At 54.8% G+C, this 13,289-nt stretch overlaps 5 protein-coding genes across 5 annotated transcripts; 3 read left to right on the top strand and 2 right to left on the bottom strand.

Moving 5' to 3' along the window:
• Nucleotides 1–252: 252 nt before the first annotated feature.
• Nucleotides 253–1,890, bottom strand: K452DRAFT_244794 (uncharacterized protein; the record flags this gene model as incomplete). The annotated part of the gene is made up of 2 exons (XM_033537957.1): nucleotides 253–1,014; nucleotides 1,069–1,890. Coding segments are annotated over 2 exons (1,584 nt in total), but the record flags the coding sequence as incomplete, so codon positions are not given.
• A 779-nt stretch (nucleotides 1,891–2,669) lies between these two features.
• On the top strand, nucleotides 2,670–4,154 carry K452DRAFT_135015 (uncharacterized protein). The gene is made up of 3 exons (XM_033535328.1): nucleotides 2,670–2,977; nucleotides 3,148–3,791; nucleotides 3,928–4,154. The coding sequence occupies exons 1-3, from the start codon at nucleotides 2,785–2,787 to the stop codon at nucleotides 4,018–4,020; spliced, it is 930 nt and encodes a 309-aa protein (XP_033400842.1). The 5' UTR covers nucleotides 2,670–2,784; the 3' UTR covers nucleotides 4,021–4,154.
• K452DRAFT_135016 (uncharacterized protein) lies at nucleotides 4,155–5,253 on the bottom strand. The gene has a single exon (XM_033535329.1). It carries the CDS (start codon nucleotides 4,853–4,855, stop codon nucleotides 4,289–4,291), a length of 567 nt encoding a protein of 188 aa, XP_033400843.1. The 5' UTR covers nucleotides 4,856–5,253; the 3' UTR covers nucleotides 4,155–4,288.
• A 63-nt stretch (nucleotides 5,254–5,316) lies between these two features.
• On the top strand, nucleotides 5,317–8,246 carry K452DRAFT_284522 (uncharacterized protein). Its single transcript, XM_033539952.1, has one exon. The coding sequence runs from the start codon at nucleotides 5,539–5,541 to the stop codon at nucleotides 8,071–8,073; it is 2,535 nt and encodes an 844-aa protein (XP_033400844.1). The 5' UTR covers nucleotides 5,317–5,538; the 3' UTR covers nucleotides 8,074–8,246.
• Nucleotides 8,247–8,360: 114 nt separating this feature from the next.
• K452DRAFT_356443 (uncharacterized protein) lies at nucleotides 8,361–10,851 on the top strand (the record flags this gene model as incomplete). The annotated part of the gene is made up of 3 exons (XM_033546047.1): nucleotides 8,361–8,511; nucleotides 8,570–9,689; nucleotides 9,740–10,851. Exons 1-3 carry the CDS (start codon nucleotides 8,419–8,421, stop codon nucleotides 10,849–10,851), a joined length of 2,325 nt encoding a protein of 774 aa, XP_033400845.1. The 5' UTR covers nucleotides 8,361–8,418.
• Between the last annotated feature and the right edge of the window lie 2,438 nt (nucleotides 10,852–13,289).

Here is a 13,289-nt window from a genome sequence, read left to right on the forward strand (position 1 = left end):
TTTGCCGTGCGTCCGGGGCTTCCTTCTGCAGACTGCTGCATGCAGCTGCACGTTGAAGTCGGCAGTCCATGCTCGAAGGCACGCCATGTCCCCATGGTAGCAAGTTACGAGCAGGGATTGACCATTTGTTTCCACGGCTGCACGTTGAAGTCGTGTAAAGCTTTCTTTCTTTGTCTTCGTGGTAGTTACGAGCATTGATCGACCCGATTTCTAGACCTCGCTCTCCACTCTTTCCAGGTAATCCTCTGCCGACTTCTCCAGCGACAAGTCCGCACCCTCGGCATCGTGGCGGAAGCTCTCCTCCATCTCCTTCAGCTCGGCCATGACGACCGAGTTCGCCTTCCTGCACGGCTTGATCTGGAACAAGCGGTCCATGTTCTCGAGCGGCACGGCCTTGGTCTCCGGCAGGAGGAAGTAGACAAACACGACGCTGAGGAGCATCAGGCTGGCGAAGAAGAAGTAAACGCCGTAGCCCATGGCCAGGAACATCTGCGGCGTGAACCGCGAGATGATGAAATTCCAAAACCAATTATTTGCGGCGGCGGAGGCCTGGCCCAGCGAGCGCGTGTCCTGGTCGAACATCTCGGCGTTGACCACCCATGGCGTGCCGTTCCATGACGGCGTGTAGAAGGCTGTCCAGAGGTAGAAGAAGACCATGGCCGCGGTGCCTCCGGCGTCGAGGCTGCTGCGCTTGGTGTTCTCCACGTCGGCCACTTTAATGTACGCTCCGATGAACCACATGCACAAACTGCCGCCCGTGGCTCCGATCATTAGCATGAGGCGTCGCCCGACCAAGTCGATGAGGAAGAACAGCCAGATGAAAGTAACGACGGTTTTGACAACACCGAAGATGCCGGTCGTCAAGAAACTCGAGTTCGTTCCTGTGATTCCAATAGATTTGAAGACTGTAGGTGAATAATAGTTGATAGCATTGATTCCGCTGCCGTTTTGCCACAGGAATAGCATGCCTCCAAGGAAGAATCGCCATTGGACCTTGTGGGACTGACCCACTGCCTATTGCTATGTCAGTACGAGATCACAATGTGAGTAAATCGTGTCCCAACTTACCTGGAATGGCTTCCAGAAGCCCCTCCCGAGGTTAGCACGTTGTGCGTCCAGAGCTGCATCGATAAATGCAACTTCTTCCACCATATACAGGTCGTTGACGTCCAGCTTACGGATCCAGCATAGGTTCTTCAAGGCTTCCTCGCGCCGGCCTTGGGAGAAGAGCCAACGCGGAGACTCACGAATCCAGAAAGCCCCACTGAGCAAGAGACCGGCGGGTATGAGCTGGACGGCAAAGGGAATAAGCCACTGCTTGTGCGATGGTTCCATGGTTTCGCTGAGGCCATAGTTGATCCAGAATCCCACAAGCCCGCCAATCTGCCAGCCGGCCTCGTAGATGCCGACCAAACGGCCGCGGACGGCCGGGGGAGCAAGCTCGGCAATGTAGATTGGCGTCATGTTGGATGCGCCTCCAACACCGATTCCAGCCAAGATACGCCCGGCGATAATGAGGCCCAGGCCGCGGTGGCTGTTGGCGCCCAGCATTATACCAGCGCCCAGGATGAATACAGTGGTAAAGAGCTGTAGCGACTTTTTGCGGCCGAGGAAGTAGCTGCTGACGTATGCGAAGAGGGATCCAAAGAAGGCGCCGGCTTGATAGACGGAGACGATGTTGGCTTTGACGAGGGCTAGGTGGTCGTCGCTCATCTTGTCAAACTTGAACTCTTGCTCAAAGGCTGGTAGAGACAGAGTCGTCCCAATGAAGGCGGAGTCATAGCCAATCATGCATGACGCGAACGAGGCAATGGTCGCGCAGGCGTAGACGCGCCAGTTGTAAACGGCCTTGGGCGTCGGCCGGTCTTCGACGAGGGTGAGGAGACCCATTCTGCTGCGGTTGGGGAGGGTCTTGTCGAGATTGCTGCCAAGTTTTTTTGCAAGAGGATGAAGTGTAATGACAAGACTTGGGAGGTTGTTAAGAGAAAGCTCCCATCTCCACCGTGGACTGGGATGCGGCTCAAGCAGCTCTCTCGGAGACGAAGGGAGCGGGGGCGAGCGTCAAATAGCAAGCGCGAGGAAAGGCATTACCTATTTGTATGTGCGTGTGGATAGTCATGGTGCGGCGGGAACTGGGCCTTAAGCGGGATAGATGTGCACGAACCCCAGAATCCGGGGAAGCACATGTGGGGCGACGGAGTCACCAAGGCAAAAATTTCGTCGGCGTTGCAGCGGCCCAATGACAGCGGGCAGCATTAGACATGGCGGCGCCTCATGTGGGCATTACGCTTCCGAGGCATGGGTAAGCGTATGCGCCTTCGGCATACCATTGAGGGGTCACTTGGACTTGTACGAGTAGCAATGCCAATTGCCGACCAAGCTGAGGCCTAGCAATGATTAGGATGATTAGCAAACGCCTCAATTGTGCCGTCGTGGCAAGATTTGTTATAGAGAGAAGAGTTAGGTGGTGCCATCAAACCAGCCACAAACATTTCGACCGGTCTCGTTCCGATCTCGGCCAAACTGCCAGCTGCAGGGATCCCCGCCCGCCATTCCTGCTCTGCTGCGACATCACAGCTGTGACTTCTGCTACGGGAAACTCCCTGGTCGACCGTTGCAATTGGTTTTTCCTATCTCCTCTCCCATGCCACTGCGTCGCTAGATTGTCACCATTGAGTCTTTTCTTCTGCGTCTTTTTTTCTTCTACCTGCGCTTAATTTCTCACGTCTCTGGTCTTTTTTTGACATCCGTGCATTACATCGCTGCAGAGTCATCGTGGTCAAGATGGGATCAGTAACTCCTCCGGACAACCTTGATCGCCATGGCTATCTGTTTGGCCATCCAATTGCCCATTCAATGTCGCCTCTGCTGCACCAGACTGTGTACGATGAGCTTGGCTTGAAGTGGTCTCAGCTGCCCCTCGACTCTACCGACATGGATGATTTTCTGAAGCGCATTCAAGATCCTAAATTCTACGGTAGGTTGATCTTAGTTACAACGCTTCATCTTTTCTTTTCCAGTCACAGTTCTGCACTTCTCTTGGTTGAGCTTGTTTGTTTCTCCACCCCTCCCAACATGTCAGATCTTCTCCACCTTCGCAGTAGCCCGAATCAATTTCACACACGGGGCCCGCTGACCCACACGCAGGTGCTTCCGTAACCATGCCTCACAAGGTGGCTATCCTGTCCCACCTGGACGCTCTGACACCTGAAGGACGTGAGGTTGGCGCTTGCAACACACTCTTCATCCAGACGGACGCAGAAACCGGAAAGCGCATCTACACCGGTACCAACACCGACGTCATCGGGATCCGCGACTCCTTCGCCTACAACGTCGCCGACGCCGCAGCTCTCTACCATGACAGGCCCGCGCTTGTTGTTGGCGGTGGTGGTGCCGCTCGTTCTGCCGTCTATGCCCTGCGCAAGTGGTTGCGCGCCACGCGCATCTACCTCGTCAACCGCGACGCCGGCGAGGTTGAAGCGGTGATTAATGAGTGTGCAGCGCGCGGCTACGGCGACGACCTTGTCCACGTTGCAACTGTCGAGCAGGCCGAGGCGCTCGAAGGGCCAGGTGCCGTCGTTGCATGCGTGCCAAACTTTTCACCTGTCACGGAGGCTGAGCGTACAGCACGTGCGGTGCTAGAAACGTTACTGAAGAAGGAGCACAAGGGTGCATTGCTCGAGATGTGCTACCATCCTAGCCCGTGGACTGAGATTGCTGAGATTGCGAAGTGTGAGGGGTGGCAGGTCATCCTTGGGACAGAGGCCATGATATATCAGGGCCTGGAACAGGTATGTTGGACACTTTCTGTTCTTCGTTTGAGACAAACATTGTGGGTTTGCTTAATTGCCTCCTACGATACTTCCGGCTCAGACCCCGTTTTGCTACGTGGGTGGTGCGTATTGCTGACAGGATGCCGCACAATAGGACAAGTACTGGACCGGAAAAGAAGTCACTGAGCTCCCCATCAGTAAAGTCCAGGGTGTCATCGCCCTCAAATTGGCCGAGAGCCAGCATTAGATCGTTCGCAGGAGAATGATCCAGCTAGCGCACAGTGCTGTGTCGAGCCGTGCATGATCGCTCGCCAGTTTGTTGTGCGGGCCAGACAAGGATTGACTGTTGTCAACCCCGCGAACAAGCCATCCCGGTACAGCTAGCGGTGGCTGTGAGCGCCCGAAACTAAATGACCGCTGTGTCATCTGTAGTGTCACTGAGCTCTGGCACAGCTTACAGCTTGAGAGGAGTTTTGGCTAAAGTCAAGAACAAACCTAAAATAGACGGTATTGCCTTAGGATAAGTAGACGGAAGGAATTGACCGCTTGGGAGACTGAATGATATGGAGATATGTTGATATCTTGTGGATCTTTCTCTTGTACATACCGCCTAGTGATCGACATGGTAGTTGTCGATGATAGACTCGAGGCGTCCTGCGGCTACTTCGGTCCTCCGCTGGACCGAGCGGGTCCCGAACAGACCGCGGCAAGCCGCGGAAGACCTGCATGGCCCTCGCGAAGCCCCAGTCGGGATCTACTCTACATACATAGCTCAGATCCTGATTGTTGCGGCTCAAATTCGTGAACTGTTTCCGCCTTTTCGAGGGATAGAGGCTTACACCCTTCTTATACCCGTGGTCACCAGCATTCCAACCCCAACCCTTTGGGATTCGGACAACACGAATTCTTGTCATCTTTGTACAGCCCAAATCGGGAACCGTTCGCGCTATTGGAACGCCTAGTGGATATTTCTTCGTTCCACGTGTAGTGACCCAGCGCAAGGGCAATATCTGATACGAAAGGTTTGAAATTCCCGACCAATGTCGTACACTATTCCGGTTGAATTCTTGTGTTCCACACATGCCGGGTCTTCTACCTGCCCTTGTGACCAAAGACAGGGATAGAGTTTACCAGTGGAACGGCGTCCACTCACCCGCAATGGCAACCACCAAGGAATGTGGATGCTTTGGACCTTAACACACAGTTACTAGCAGCCCAATTATCCCTTAAATATGGACAGCCCCAGCGATTCTGGAGTTCCTCGCTCTTGACAGCGCTCCAATGGTGGCTTCAGAGCATCGGAAGAGGGCCGCCCGCCTCCCGAACAACGTTCTGGCGACGTCACGCGATGTGTCAAATGGCCTTCCAAGAGAAGCTTATGATGTGAGATGGGCTGGGCAAGCTGAAGAGAAGGCACGAGGCAAAGGCACATCCAACAAACCGGACTGCAGTGGTTGATTGACAGCCATGTGGGTGCGGAAGTGGTGCGAGGTCCGCAATTTTTTCGTCGGCTCTTTGCCGGCTTCCCCGGTTTTCTCCACACGTCGAGTCCATCCTGTTCGACTCACGCCCAGAATCTGCCGTCTCATGGTTCGTCTGCACGCCATCTGCCTTCCACAACGGCATTCCGCGTAAACATGCTCATTTGGCTCCAGCACGCTTACCGTCAGCGCTCGAGACAGACATTCCGAGAGGACTTGGTCCCTCCTAGAAGATCCCACCCGACTACATAATCCGAAGCCTTTCATGTTGGGAGCACAGCACAATGCTTGGTAATGATGGAGGAAACAAGGCAAAAAGAAAGTGTTCCGCCGCCGTGGCGACGCCGACCGACCACCAGGACAATCCAGCGCCCCCGAAGCGCCAGAGAGTCTCGAGGGCCTGCGACCAGTGCCGCGCCGCACGGGAAAAATGCGACGGCGTACAACCCATCTGCTACACCTGCGCCTCCTCCAACCGCGAATGCTCGTACACGGCGACGTCCAAAAAACGCGGCATCCAGCCCGGTCACATAAGAGCCATGGAGCTTGCCCTGGCGTGGGTGTTTGACAATGTCCCTGGAACGGAGGATGCGCTGCTGTCGATGCTTGGACACCCGGAAGGACGATCACTGCTATGCGGAAAGGACACAGAGGGCTCATTGAAGCTGCACAAGCGGTGGCGGAAAAGCAACTTCTGCAAAGAGATTGACCGCTCGCTGACCGGCGCGGATCCAGCAATTGATCTCAAAAAACAATCGCCTGCATCTATACAAGATGACCAGCTGAACGATGGTGAATTCGCGGCGGAATCGCACTTGGCAGGGAAAGCCGCGTTTAATGCAGCGCTGCACTCCGACGAAAGTTCGATCTTGCCTGGCAGTCATGGAAATGCGGCGCAGGGCGCGCTCAAGGCTCATGGTCCATGCCCACTGAGAACGCTGCCTTCAAGAATCAGGTCAAGCTCGCAATTGACCCCGATGCTGAAGATCCCCTCAAATCTGTGGCGCCTGCTTGACGTGTACTTTGCTTATACCCATTGTTGGTTTCCTATCGTGGAAAAACATGATATCATGAAGCTTTCGTATACTTACCCTGAGGAAGGATTGGATATTTCAGCGGACAAGCCCGGGTCTGGGGAACATGCAGAGCTCTGGAGCATACTGGCCTTGGCTTCACTCCAACAACAAGCCGCAAACCCAGCATCTTCCTGGAGACAAGATGATGGAGCTCCGGTATCACCCAGCGATATCTACAATATTGCACGCGGCCTGATTCCCACCGAGCAAGGGACTTATGAGCTTGGTCATGCCAAGGCTCTCCTTCTGCTTGCTCTGATCAACATAGGAGGAAATAACCTTAAAGCCGCCTGGCTCCTTATTGGTCATGCTGCTCGATTAGCCACTTTGCTCGGGCTACATAACCAGCATAATGTCCCAGGAGGATTCGCTGGTACCGAAGAGCAAAATCCCCGAAGAAAGCATGTATTTTTGGCATGTTTCGCGCTCGACACCCTTGTCTCAGCCAATCTTGGTGAAGAACCTTCTCTCAAAACTGAACATGTCAAAAGGTTGGGGCTTCTAGATGAGGATGGGCTTGAAGAATGGCAGCCGTGGGTCGGCTGTCCAGACTTCAAGCCTAGCAGCCAGAATCCAGCCCAGTACACCAGAAGTCCGGTGCATACTATCAGCACGTTCAACCACATCATTCGAATTATGAGCGTCATCAATGATGCTTCCATGAGGTTCCTCGACAGCCATCATGCTTCAATGCGACTCCAGCAGTGGGTAGCCAGTCTGCCTCAGACGCTCAGCTCGGTACAATCGAATCAGCCAACTGCAGCACCAACGCCTACCCTGGCCGGTCTGCGGCTTATATATTGCTGTACCATTATGGCCGTTTCGGTCTCGCCTGTTGTGCCGGCGGAGAATGTTGTCGAGTCGTTCATCAGATTCGCTGATGCATTTGGTGCTCCCGCAATGCTTCCAATCTTCCGCCCCTTGATCGCTCTGGCTGAACGAAGCGGCTCCTTCAAGGCCCTTTCGCCAGAGTCGCGGTACAGGTGGGCGACACTTATGAGCAGCTACCGTGAACTATGGCAGCAGGCCCAATCATCTGAATCGTACAATCCAAACGCCACTGATCCAATGTCAGTCGCACACTCTCCAATGGGCTCCGTAGGTAGCATGGCAAAGCCGCCATCTTTCTCCTCTTCTGTGGCGCAGTATCCAAGCTCCAGCTCAACGGCCTTCGGCCAATCAACTTTCGGCAACAATGTAGCATTTGCTCAGCGGCCTTTCCACACTGCGGCGCAATACGCATCTGCGAACCATCATCCAAGCAATCCTTTCCCGCCGCATAGTCTACCTTTCCAACCGTCAATACGAACACCCGGCGCCACGACACCAAATAAGGAATCCACACTTCAGCAACAGACACCTGCCTTTACGAACGGCAGCATGGGCTCGACTCCCAATTCCAACCTCTGCGCGCCTACGCCACGAACCATTTATGATAACGCAGAACTTCATCGCTTCCATTCGGCCGGACCGGTTGCCCTTGACTCTCTTTTTGACGAACTAAATACCCTCGACGGTCATAATTCCCAGCCACAGTTTATGCAGAACCTGGACTTTGGCTCTGATATGAACTTGAACGATGTCTTGGTCCTCACGAGCGACCAAGAGCAGGCTGAACAACATGGGTTTGGCGCCTACGGGATCCGTCAACCTGAACCGCCGCCGGAGACTAGCAGGCCTCCAACGACGCAAACCCATTTCGACGTGGGGTTGCCGTCGGGAGGATATTTGGCATTGCTGTAGGGACTGGTTAGGGGTAGAGGGCGGTTATTTTGATTTTATTTTTTAGAGTCTCTGCTGGGATCAGATGGAGAGCAGGCGTTGCAAGAAGGGGTTGCGTGCTCGCTTCTAGAGTAATAGTCCGCCAGGACGTAGTAAACAATGCACGAGCAATAAATGGCATGACCGGATTAGGAAAGAGACTAGGCACGGCGCGGTGCCGGATGCTGGTCTTGGCGTCGGGCGGCGTCAGAGGACTCGTGACCAGAACCTCACCCTTCAACACCACAGAAACTGCCGCGCGCGCGGTGCAGAAACGCTCTGGCGAATGCCCTAGCAGGATTGTCGACCTTGCCCGTCGTCGTGAATATGTCGTCGATGATCACCTTCGCCGCGAACAACGAGTTTTTCCGCAAGCGCAAGCGCGTGCACAAGGCGTGCGACCATTGCAAGAAGCGTAGAGTAGGTCTGCGACAGCCCTCCCCTCGGTGCGGCTGACGCTCACGCGCTCCTCCCCCAGAAGCGGTGCGTCCACACGTTCGACGGCGATGACTCCGGGGCTACCTACGAGTCGCCCGCGGGGGCCACGGCCGCGGCCCCGAGCCCCCGTGTGAGTGCCCCGGATGGCCCTGACGCGCGCCGCCCTGCCAATACCAATGCCACGGACGCACCCGCTCCGGAGCCTGCCCAGGATCCGCCGCCGCCTCCGCGCCGCTTCATCGGCTACTTGAACCCGGAGGCTGTCATGCGAGGCCAGCTCCGCGAGTCGGACAACCAAGTTGGCGGCTGGGTCCAGGCCGCCGACGACGACGCCGAACCGCTAACTACCAGTGGGAAAAATGCTCAGGGGACATCATCCGGGCCGTCGTCTAGTGTTGCTAGAGCCCTTCCAGCGTACCTTGAAGCCGCAGGTGTCTACATTGAACCGGACGAGCGCCATCTCGAGTCGATGTGTAGTATCTACTTTGAGTATGTGAATCCGCTTCTTCCTCTGGTCGACCAAAGGTCCTTTTACCTTGAGCTTCATGGGAACAAAGGCTCGCGGATGCTGCGACAAGCCATGTGCCTCGTTGCTTCAAGGCACGAAGGGGTGCGGCAGCATCTCTATCTCTCGAACAGCACGGACCTGCTGGAGCCCAGAGACTACGCCCGGAGGCTATACGGCGCGCTCGTTGCAGGCGTTAATGCTCGACTGGAGAAGAACCGCATCACTCTGATACGGATTCTGGCGCTCATGTCACTGTACAGTGAAGGCATTGACGGTGCCGACCAAGCCTCGATGCACCTGGTGCAAGCCATCCACCACGCGCACACCATCGGCCTGCACCTGGACCGGCAGCAGTCGACGGACAAGCTGTTTTGGTGCCTGTGGAGTCTGGACAAGGTCAATGCTAGCGTCAGCGCCAGACCGCTGTACATGCATGACCGAGACAACATGCAGGTGGAGAGCTTGACGGCGACGCCAGACCAGCGCCGCACGCCGTTTGGTATCTGGTTGCAACTGGCGGGCGTGCTGGACCGGGTCATTGGGCTGTACCGACCTGGCACTGACCCAGCTAACACAGGCATAGAAACCGACTTTCCCGGCTTCGAAGACATCATTGGCGACGGCGGAGACCGGCTCAGGGGGCCCATAGTCGGTATGTATCTCTCTGATTTGTAATAACTCACTAACCCACCACATCCACAGCCGCGCTCGAGCTCTTCTACCATGCTGTGTCAATGCTTTCGCATAAATCTCGCTCCATTACCGATCCGGTGGCACGCTCCACGCCGTCAGCAGTGCGGCAGACGCTCTCAGCCTACCGCGTCATTTCAATTCTGAGCCACGAGTTCCCAACCGACCTGCCTCCAGTGCCCATCGTGCCGTATGCCCTCGCCCTCGCCATGTCCGTCGCGTACCGCCAGTTCCGCCGCAGCAAACTGCAGGGCCACAAGCTCCGCGCCAAGCACGACCTCAAGACGTGTTGTGCGCTGCTGGGCCGTTTGCGCGCTACGTGGTGGTGCGCGGGGTGCATGGCGGACCTGGGCAAGGCGGCGCTGGTGAAGGCGGACAAGGCCATGGAGCAACAGCAGCAGCCGCAGACGCACCAGCTAGCGGCTCCTGTGTACCCAGGGAGACGGACTTCGCAGCATTTCCGCGAAGACGACGATGGCAACGATGACACTGCTAGCGATCGCACGCTGCCGCTTCTGGCGCAACAACCACCGCAGCAGCAACAGCAGCCTCCCACGTCCGCGCCCGCGCCCGCGCCTTTCGCCATCCCTACGCTCCTCGCCCCCCAGCCGCAGCCGCAGCAGCAGCAGCAACAACAAACGCATCCCTACCAGCGCCGGCCGCGCCCACCCACCAGCGCCGACAACACAGCAGGCAGCACGACGCTCAACTCTACCACGGCACCCACGACGACGACGGCGCCCGCCGCATCCAGCAACACGTCCGGCAGCCCGTGCGCGCTGCTCTCGCTCTCGGACGAGAACAGCCCCGACTGGCTCAACTTCGACGCCGCGTTCGAGAACATGGACGCGCTGCTCGGCAGCGGGGCGGCGGCCGCGGCCGGCGTAGGCGATTTTGGCGGCGGGGCGCTGTGGGAGGGTATGGGTATGGGTGTGGGGGATGGGGCAGGGGCTTGGGGGGATAGGGATGGCGTGCTGGGGCTAGGGTTTGGGTTTGCTGAGGGTGGGGGTGGGGTTGGAGGGGCCGGGTCGGGGACAGGGAGGGAAGATGAGCACGAGGGGGAGAGTGCGTTGGGTGAGGGGACGGGGTCGGGGTCGGGGTCGGGGGCGGGAGCCGTTGGGTAGGTGGGGTGGGGTGGGGTGTGTGTGTTTGGGTAGGGTTCAACCGGGTTGGGATGGAGAGATGGACGGCACCAGTATGGTTACATTACTTCTTGGAACGGAGCAAAAAAGGCATAGATATACACGAAATGGGAAACGGAAACGGAAAACGGAAATGGAAAACGGAAATGAAAATGGAATGGGAATTGGAAGTTATAGTTGAACACGACGAAGGGAGTAGCTGAGTGCCTAGTAATTCTTGATGCTTCCGTGCACTTATTCAACTAGGGTACGTGGGTTGCGACTCTAAACCGCCAAGTCAATCAAGCAGATGATGAAATAAAACCTGGATTGTTCAAGCGGGTAGGTTTCAAGAGATAATGCGAGTACCATATCAAATTTCCGGCCCTTGAAGTAGAAGGTGTCCAGCTCATGCGGCATTCGGACATGCGCAAGATTAACGAGATGATCTCCTATCACTGTTCGCTCTTCAAAGTCGTTTGTACCTCTGGCATCTGCTTCCGCTTTCAATGCTGCAGAAATCTCGTTCCGTCGTTCTGCAGCGCTTTCTTGTAGAGTATCCTCCTATGTAAAAAGTAAGACTAGTGTCTGCTAGTTAGCACTAAGAAGTACTGACTGCAAGTACTATATATATATGAGCGATTAGTAGCAAGCCGTAAGCGCTGCTATACTAGCTGTTCGAATCGAGAATAAGCTGTTTTAGCCCTTTTCGAGGTCGAAGTGGACGTCTGCCTGTCTTTGGTCTGTCATGACATGCCATACCATGCAGCGCGAGTGAGAGGGGGTGGGTGTGTCGTGTGTACGTGCGTGATGGATGGTCTAAAGGGTAGGTACTAGGTAGTCATTATGGTTTAGAACGTTATGGTCGAAAGAACGAGAAGAAGGATGGGTAGTGTAGCGATTGCAGGAGAGGTCTACTGGCCTCTGTATAACTTGTCTAACACTATTGGTGCTCCCGAACCGACGTCAGTGATTATAGCTTCCCCTGTTGGGCTAGTCGGGCCTTAGTCAGCCCTGTCTCTTTAAAGTAAGTTCGTGCTTGCCTGCTCTTACAATCATTCGACTCGTTTCGTCTTCTCTCCTTGCGACATGCGCGCCATGTCGACTACGCGCCGCTAAGTCAATCCTGACTCTAGTATTCACATTCTGGACCCGCTTTACGCTGAGTGAAGCTCGATACAAGGTTTTGCTCCTGTCTTTTGCCTACAAATATTGAGGCTGAGAAGCTGACGCAATGAAGATGCAGCGCTTCACTCGACTGAAGTATCCCGCGCACTGCGTTGTTGACCCTCCCTCACGTCTTTTCCCGCTTTCCACAGACATCCGTAACATGTCTCAGATCCTGCGTCAGACACGTTATCTGCATTCAATCATTTCGAGGCCTTCAGCCGCACCGCTGCGACAGCGACAGGCGTTTCCGAGCAACGTAGTTCAGCCGAGCAATGCTTCTTCCACCGGGCTTGCGTTCTCGAAGAGATCTCTTCACATCACGCAACTTCAAAAGTTACTTGGAGCCTGAAAGAAGCTTTGGAACTCCGGTCAGGAGCCTAAAGAACAAACAGGTCATGGGGAAAGTTGGGAAACGATACGAGACACGACCGTGACCGGATCTTCAGACTCACTCACTGACGAACAGCACAACATTTTTGATATTGTACTGAACAAAAGAGAGAAGATTTTCTTCACTGGTCCAGCTGGTACTGGAAAATCGTTTCTTCTTCGCAAGATCATCAACGCCTTACGAGTGAGGGGCGAAGCAATTGCCGTGACAGCATCTACCGGAATTGCGGCCAGCCACATCGGAGGGAAGACACTTCACAGCTATGCTGGAATTGGCCTTGGGATTGGTACTATGCGAGAGCTGGTTTCCAACACCGCATCGAACAAACATAAAGCAGCACAATGGACAGAAACGCAGGTTCTCATCATCGACGAAGTTTTAATAAGTCACCCTAACGTCTTCGATAAACTAGAGAAGATTACGCGCATAGTCCGCCGAAACGACTCGCTATTTAGGAGATTATAGTTAGTAATAACCGGCGGATTCTTCTAGCTTCTACCCGTATCGCTAGGATCTATTCCGAAATTTACCTTCGAAGTAGAGGTATAGAGTATAGTAAGAAGGCGCTACTAGCTGCTCCTCGCCTAGGCGCTTAGTATCTATAAGTTAAAGCCTAAGGTTAGACGTTAAGTTTTATATAGTAGGCTTATAGTATCTATAGATAGATCTATCTACTAGTCTACTTCCGCAACGCTACTATTCCGTTACTATACTATCAATTTCTTAGATATAATCTACTACTCCCTATCCTTCCTACCTACCTATGTCTTATCTATTTCCATCCACCTACGAATAAACCAGCTATTAACTATTACTATATTAGATAGCTATACTAAACCACCTATTCCGTACGGCTGGCTACTAGCGCTGGGAACACTAT

Source organism: Aplosporella prunicola, assembly GCF_010093885.1.
Source record: "Aplosporella prunicola CBS 121167 unplaced genomic scaffold K452scaffold_5, whole genome shotgun sequence".
Lineage (NCBI taxonomy): Eukaryota > Fungi > Ascomycota > Dothideomycetes > Botryosphaeriales > Aplosporellaceae > Aplosporella > Aplosporella prunicola.